General features: G+C 35.2%; 1 protein-coding gene across 1 annotated transcript in view; it reads left to right on the top strand.

Moving 5' to 3' along the window:
* The first annotated feature begins 1,872 nt into the window (after positions 1–1,872).
* Positions 1,873–7,500, top strand: part of LOC125043161 (THO complex subunit 7 homolog) — an 8,235-nt gene continuing 2,607 nt past the window's right edge. The window contains exons 1-4 of the mRNA XM_047639150.1: positions 1,873–2,023; positions 4,216–4,336; positions 4,835–4,951; positions 5,472–5,667. Of these exons, the coding sequence (XP_047495106.1) occupies positions 2,014–2,023; positions 4,216–4,336; positions 4,835–4,951; positions 5,472–5,667 (444 nt within the window). The 5' untranslated portion in view covers positions 1,873–2,013. The remainder of the gene's footprint in view (positions 2,024–4,215; positions 4,337–4,834; positions 4,952–5,471; positions 5,668–7,500) is intronic.

The following is a 7,500-nucleotide window of genomic DNA, read 5'->3' as shown; positions in this document are numbered from 1 at the left end:
CCTCGAATGCAGTTTTATAAGTATCTGAGCAGACATCTTTTTGCGGTGCATTATACATCATTCATTTCATTCACATGTTTCATTGGAGAGATTCACAAAACCGAAAGTGAAAATGATAAAGAAAATAACTCTTAACTGTTTCGTTTTCAAGATTATTAAGAATTTTCGTTCTCTGTTAAAAAAAAAAAAAAAAAAACACAAAAAAAAAAAAAAAAAAAAGAAGAAATAGAGACAGTAAAAGATATTGGACACTTCATGACAGCGTCGCTGATAAGGGGAGGGTCATTATGAGAGAGCGGTGCTATGGCTGGAAGGAGAAAGATGTGAACTTAAGATGATTACGCAGCTTTTGCAGGGAAGATAGGAGAGGAAGGTGATGGAGCAATTGCACTGATGGTGACTCAAGTGTAGACTTTAAAGCAATAGATGCATATATATATATATATATATATACATATATATATATGTGTATATACACATATATATATGTGTGTGTGTGTTTGTGTGTGTGTGTGTGTGTGTGTGTGTGTGTGTGTGTGTGTGTGTGTGTGTCTGTGTGTGTGTATGTGTGTGTGTGTGTGTGTGTGTGTTTTGTTAACAGATGAAAATAGTGAATATGTTACATCATGAATATTTAGTAATATGATAACATTTTCTTGCATCTGTTTAGAGATAAGTTTGTCGAACATGATAAACGTTTTGACAGTCAATGATGACTTTTAGATTTATCCATTTACAATTTTATGCTTACATTCACACACACACACACACACACACACACACACACACACACACACACACACACACATATATATATATATATACATATATATATACATACATATATCTATGTATATAGTATATATATGTGTATATATATATATTTGTGTGGGTATGTATATATAATTATATATATACACATATATATGTATGCATATATATTTTTTTTATGTAAATATGTATATACACACATACATATGCATCTTTATCTATATCTATCTATCTATCTGTCTATATATATATATATATATTTATGCGGCGGTCGTAAAAATGCATGCGCTCTGACTGCTGGCTCGAGCCCGAGAAAACGACATATCGCCTTGAGAAGTCAAACGCAGGTGTCGTAGGGGAGAGCACCGCCGTGGTACAACCGCGGTTGAATAGGAAGGGCATCCAATCAAGCAAGGGTGACACTGCCATATAACTTCTCAATAGTGAATTGAAAGAGGCCTATGTCCTGCAGTGGAATGAATGGCTGTATAAAAAAATAAATAAAAAAAATATATATATATATATATACACACACACATATATACATGTGTGTGTGTGTGCATATGCGTGTGTGTATATATATGAATATATATATGCATATATATACATATATTTATGTATACACACACACACACACACACACACACACACACACACACACATATATATATATATATACATATATATATATATATATATATATATATTAGTTTAGTCCTAATAGTCAAATGGCATGGCCCTCAATGTGATTATTTTGATTAATTATATTGTTTCTGTAATTTACTTTTATAAATATTTTCCTTGGCCATGCTAATAAATTAATGCAGATATGAGTATAAGTAACATTATATGCATTAGCATTTATAGTTTTGAATATTATTATAGCCACTCATTGTCCCTACATTTTTCCTGCTTTTAACACAACATTAGCGATCGAGTATTTTTAAAGCATACTTAACATATTTCGCCTAGCGTAAATTGAACTAACCCGAAAATTGCAAACAGATCAAATATTTACCACACTGACAAAATCACAATCCTCACAAACGCATATATGCTATCAACAGAATACATATAGCAAGTCCGAGGAATACTTAGCGGATCCTGATCATGTTTAGCGAATTTAGCGCTCGACGGAAACGGCAACACCGCCATTTGTTTACATCTTCGGCTTCTCCAAAACTCAAGGCTGAAGCTGTGTTATTCCTCTTATTTTACAAGTTGTAGACACGCAGGGCAGAGATGGGTGACGGTGAGTGTTTTTAGTGATGTTTTCGGTTTTGTTGAAGGAGAGATGTTGGTTGGAATGAGGGTATTTGTAGATTATTTACTATAAATTTGTTGATGTTGCAAACACCGACTTCCACTGATTGTTTATGTTCCTAGATAATAACTATAACTGTGTTTTGATGATGTATAAAAAATTGCAGAATATTAGGAAGTGGTAAATTTGGTAATTACGTCTAACGCTGAGTTTCGGATGAACAAATAATTTTTCCAATAGTTTTGACGTATTTCGAACGAATTTAGCACTCATTCCCTTCGCAAACGAAGCACAGCAACGATATCCTTCCCGATAGCTGGGGAGGGCATGATACTTATCAGGAATTTAGGGGGGGGGGGATACCCGGGAGAGCACAGTATATCTACTCTCTTCCAGGTTAAATGGGGGGGCTGCCCCCCCCCCCCCACCTGGGCTAAAAAATCTTCACCTGATATGTTCCAGCAGGAGAGAGCCTGGGCAAGCAACTTATACTGATGCTTTCTCAGGTGAAACAGGGGGCTTTGCCTCTGTAAACCCCCTCTTTTTTTGGGGGGGGCTTTTGCTCCCCATAAAATCTTCACCTCAAAGTTTTAGGTCACTGGGACTGCCGGGGTCTTCCAGGTCATTGTTGGCCGGAATCATGATTACTAGCCGCCGTTCCTTATTGGACAGTAGAGGGTTCAGTTTTGAGGCCTCGATGAAGAACTGATGATGGACTGGTGTCTGTCTTTTCTGTAATGACACGGTGTCTCACAGTTCGGGCGCAGTACTTCCACACACATTACACTGTGATTTCACAGGTTTAATGAACTCGCTTTGTTATTTTTATGACATTTTGCTTTGAAATCGAAATAGTTATTTCTCACACCCAACACACTGCCTAGCCATGATGGAAGTAATTTGAATTTCAACCGCCTTCTCCTAGGTCCACCTTCTATTCTCACGTGATGATCTATTTCATATATAATTGGTTCTATTGTGCTGGATGTCAGTGCCTCTGGTCATGTCATGTTCACGCGCAAATCTAGTTGGTTCATTAGATTTCCCTGGCATACATCATACGCTACAAATTCTTCCAATTTTCCAATGCTTTAAACAACTTTTTGTTATTTCGTTGTGGTGCTGGGGGTGTAAGGTTGCTGCGTTTCCTGGATTTTACACCTTCTTTATTACCGTTGTTATCAATTTGCGAAGAAAATTATATAGAAGAAAACTTTCATAGAATGGTGTGTTCTACTAGTAAGCTCAGATTCTGTATTTAAGGTGTTAGGCATCATTTCCAATAATACGTAGGAAATATCGTAGTGTAAGGTTTATTTTAAGGAGGCTGAAGTTGCATTTTTGATTAATATTTGGTAAAGGTTAAGTTTCATACAGCCATCTTTTATAAGGCAAATGATATATATGGAAACGACAGAGCGAATGAATCTAAGAAACTTGTCTTCTGTGTACTTTTGTAACACAAGCGTGAGGAGCTTTAAAATATTACCCTCAGGTTAGACATGTTTGTCCTTACATCGAAGTAAAAGGGACTTAGTCTCAGAAGGGTGCAGTCACTTCAAACACAATACAAATACTTTCATTTATATAATTTGGGATGGAAAATAGCAAAAGATTCGTGCACATTACAGTGTAAGTCATTGAAACATTATTAACTTGCAACTGTTTTTGTAAGGGATCAGATAAATGTATTTGGGAAAGTGGATTTTGCTGGAGTTAAAAAAGCTTGTGATTGTTTATTGAAAATTTAACAAAACTGAAGAATGTAGAACAATTCAAAATTATTTAGGCTGTGTTGTATCGAAATTGTAAAGTCCACCTGTAATGGCACAATTTCAGAAGATCTTCAAATGATCTGCATCTAGTGGGGCTCTGGCATATATTAATAAACCCCCACCATTTATATTTTAGCAAGTTAAAGTTTGCATTGGTAGGTTATTGGATGTCACAGCAAATATTCAGTTTTAGATGACAAGCAAAACATCCTGAGAAAATGATAAAATGGCTAATTATTCAGTATTTCACAGTTTGGGGAACATGTGCTTGTGGAATGCTTTCCTGGTAAAACAAAGTACTTTATGAGGTAATTTGTATGCCTCAGTTGTATTTCTGATGTCAGTTTGTTACTACTATCTGGAAATTTCATCTTTCTTACTTTTAATTAAATAATGATATTTCAGAGGAAGTTATTAGGCGCCGGTTGATGATTGACGGAGATGGGACTGGAGATGCTCGTGTGATGATGATGTTTATGAAATCCTTTATCAAGTGGTGCTCTACAGATGATTCTCCACAGGAATGGTAAGGTTATAGCTCCTTGTGAGAGTCCTGAAGTCTTCTGTCTGTATTTGATTTTTTGTATTAAACCAATGAATTTGGGTGCCTCGCTGCCTGCATGTGGCCCAAGATTTGGGCATTAGGTTTACTTGAGCAGTGAGCCTCCCTGGTGTGTGGCTTGTAGGCCTGTTGGGTGGCTTGTCACAGTATTGGAATGTATGAAGCTGAAACACCAGCCAGTTCGTCAATTGATATTTTGATTATTCTGAGTTATGAAGCCAAATAGTTGCAAGTAACCACAAAACAGTAATTCTTCACAGCAATAATTGCAATTATTGGCAGAGCTTGTGTAAAGAGAGATGAAAAATTTATGCCAATATTAATATTACTGAATTATTGATAAAAATGTGGTACAAATGGTCCTAGCATATAGAAAATTTGATAAAGATGATAGAACTAGAAAGGCAGCAAAAGACTGCTCAAGTTTTATCTTTTCTGATTATATTCCATTCCATTTTACAGCCAGAACCAGTTTGACCGTCTCCTAACACAGCTAGCATCCATAGAACATTCTTCACTTAAATGGAAGGCAATCGTTAGCATGAATCAGGAGGAGATAAAACATTATGAACTGCTGAGGTGAGCAATATGACTTGTGTTATGTGAAAAGGTATGTAACATATTAGAAAACTTATCAAAGTTGTACATGAAGAAATGATGTTAGTCAAGTGGATGTGTGATATAGTCATGTAATAGAGCTCTAAAGAAGAAAATCATGAAAGCGCTCTGTGACTGCAGTTCTGCCATGATAACCATTTGTTGTGTAGTGATAATAATTGATAACTGATACAAAAGTAATTGAAAATGTTGGAAAAATAAATGCAGGTGGGCTGCCTAAACCAATGAGTTTTCTAAGGTATGGGCTTGCTGTCTGTGTATTGCTGTTTGTGAAGTTCTGCTGTACTAATTTGATGACTTAGGTTTTGTATAAAACTGTGAATAAATAGGTTTTCATATGACTTTGGGGAACTGCATCATGTACATGTGTCATAAAGAACATACTCAAAGTAGCATAGAATGTCAACCTGCTAATACTTAGGTTTATGCAAAAAAATTGACATCTTTCTGCAGTAGATTAATGAGTGTAATGCTTTTTCAGAGATGAAACCAGCAGAAGTGTTGAAGATGCATATGTAGCTATTGGTATTGCCAAACAAGAATTAGAAGAGGCCAGGCAGGTACGACGGAACAGGCTAGAGTATGATGCTTTGGCAAGACTAATCAAGGAACACCCACCACGGTCAGACACAGCTAATAAATTGGCACACCTTACACAGCACCTGCATTCTCTCAAGGTAAGATTATAGTTTTGAAAATATTGTTAGTGGTATTATAATTAGAATGACAACCTATTGGCAATGGGAAGTTGCACTGTCCATTGTGATTTTTTCTTTGCAAATACTTATCACTAAGGAGTCAGTTAGTACTCCTACCTGACCCCACCTGCTATTCATGTTTGGCAAACAGTTTTGTTTTTTCTAATGCAGTTGTTGTTGTTAATAATACTGATATTGGAATTATAATATTCTTATCAGTATTGACAGAAATAAGAAATAAATATCTTTCCAAAAATCAAGGTAAAGGGTAAACAGGTAAGACTAGTTATGACAAGTAAAGGACTCCATGGTGACTAAACTCTTGTGGTGCTTTCTGTGTGTAAGCAAATTTGATAAACTAAAATCACAGTGGACATAGCATGTTGTCATCCCAGTGCAAAGTTTATTCTCTTTGTTATATTTTTTATTGTCAATTTTCCATATTTCAAGACTTCTCTAAAGGTCTTGTTGAAACTGGTTAAAAAACAGCAGCTTTAGTGTTTATTTACAGCCAATGATTTATCCTAAGGGCATTTCTATAGGGGATTCTAGGTATTTATTTTTTTATTGACACACCTAAGAATACAGACAGATTTAGGTTACCATTTTTGGACTAACTGACAAGTTAATTATGTGAATGGCATGCCATAAAGCTATTATACACTTATGCTCACACTCATGAAAATTCCACAGCTGTGTTGAATCCAGTCCATAGTTTGCATTGGATCACAGTACCATTGATATTCATCCAGTTTGTTAAAATTGCAAGATCCATATATATGGACTTGCTTTTACACAGAAATAGATGTGTCTATCAATTTATCTATCTGTCTGCATAGTTGTCTGCATATATATACATAAATGTGGTTAGTTTAGTACTGGCTCTCCGGTCTCATACCCGGAATGACCTAGGTTCGAGGCCAGATCAGGGAGGATTGTTATATATAAATGTGCTTATTTTTGTGTATATGCAAGCCTGTATACGTGTATATTCACTGGGCCAGGAGTCTTGTAATATTAACAAAACCAGCCAGTTGTGTGTGACGTATTTGGATTATGACATTTTTGAATTGATACATGTAAGCTTACCTTAAAGCTATCAGAGAAAAGGAGAATGATCATAATTAAAAGGAAATTGGAAATAATGAAGTGACTGTATAAAGTTGGTAAGCCATCATTTATTTACAATTACTTATATTTGTAGCTACCTGTTCTGACTTGAAATAAAGATAAAACTTCAACATACAGGTAATATAGGGAAGTTAGGGCAATTCAACAAAATTCCCATGTATCTTTTCTTAACCCAAGGACAACAATGCCATATCTAAGAACATGTTGGGGTTCATTTTTTGAGCTGTTTAAGGGAAAAATCAGAAGCTTGTGAAATGTAAAATTATATCATCCAAGCATTAGAGGTATGATGTGATACTACATAATATAGTGTAATTGGGTTAGTTTGCACAAAATAATTGTTTACAGGAAATTTTATATTTTATCATTAGTACACACCAAGAGGATGGTCAGATTTCTTAATTACACAGTTCTCAGGATAAAAACCCATGAAGCAATGAATCTCATTCTTAATCCAAGGAGAGGTTCTATAGCTTTTTTTTTTAACTGTATGTAGTATTATTGATAGTATCTTATTGTTTATTTAGTGTTTTTACCAGTGCCTTTGGTTGTTTTGTTATTGCAGAAAAAGAATGAAAATGAAATATAGCACTTAGCTTGGGTAGTTTCTTTAGGTTGTATGTTATTAGTGTTAGTTAGTGTTAATGGTTTATGATATCGGAAGTTGTTTTTATCAGGAAA

The sequence above is a fragment of the Penaeus chinensis genome, chromosome 33 (assembly GCF_019202785.1).
Source record: "Penaeus chinensis breed Huanghai No. 1 chromosome 33, ASM1920278v2, whole genome shotgun sequence".
Classification (NCBI taxonomy): domain Eukaryota; kingdom Metazoa; phylum Arthropoda; class Malacostraca; order Decapoda; family Penaeidae; genus Penaeus; species Penaeus chinensis.
The sequence above is the reverse complement of the archived record's forward strand: the minus strand, read 5'-3'. Positions and strand labels throughout refer to the sequence as shown.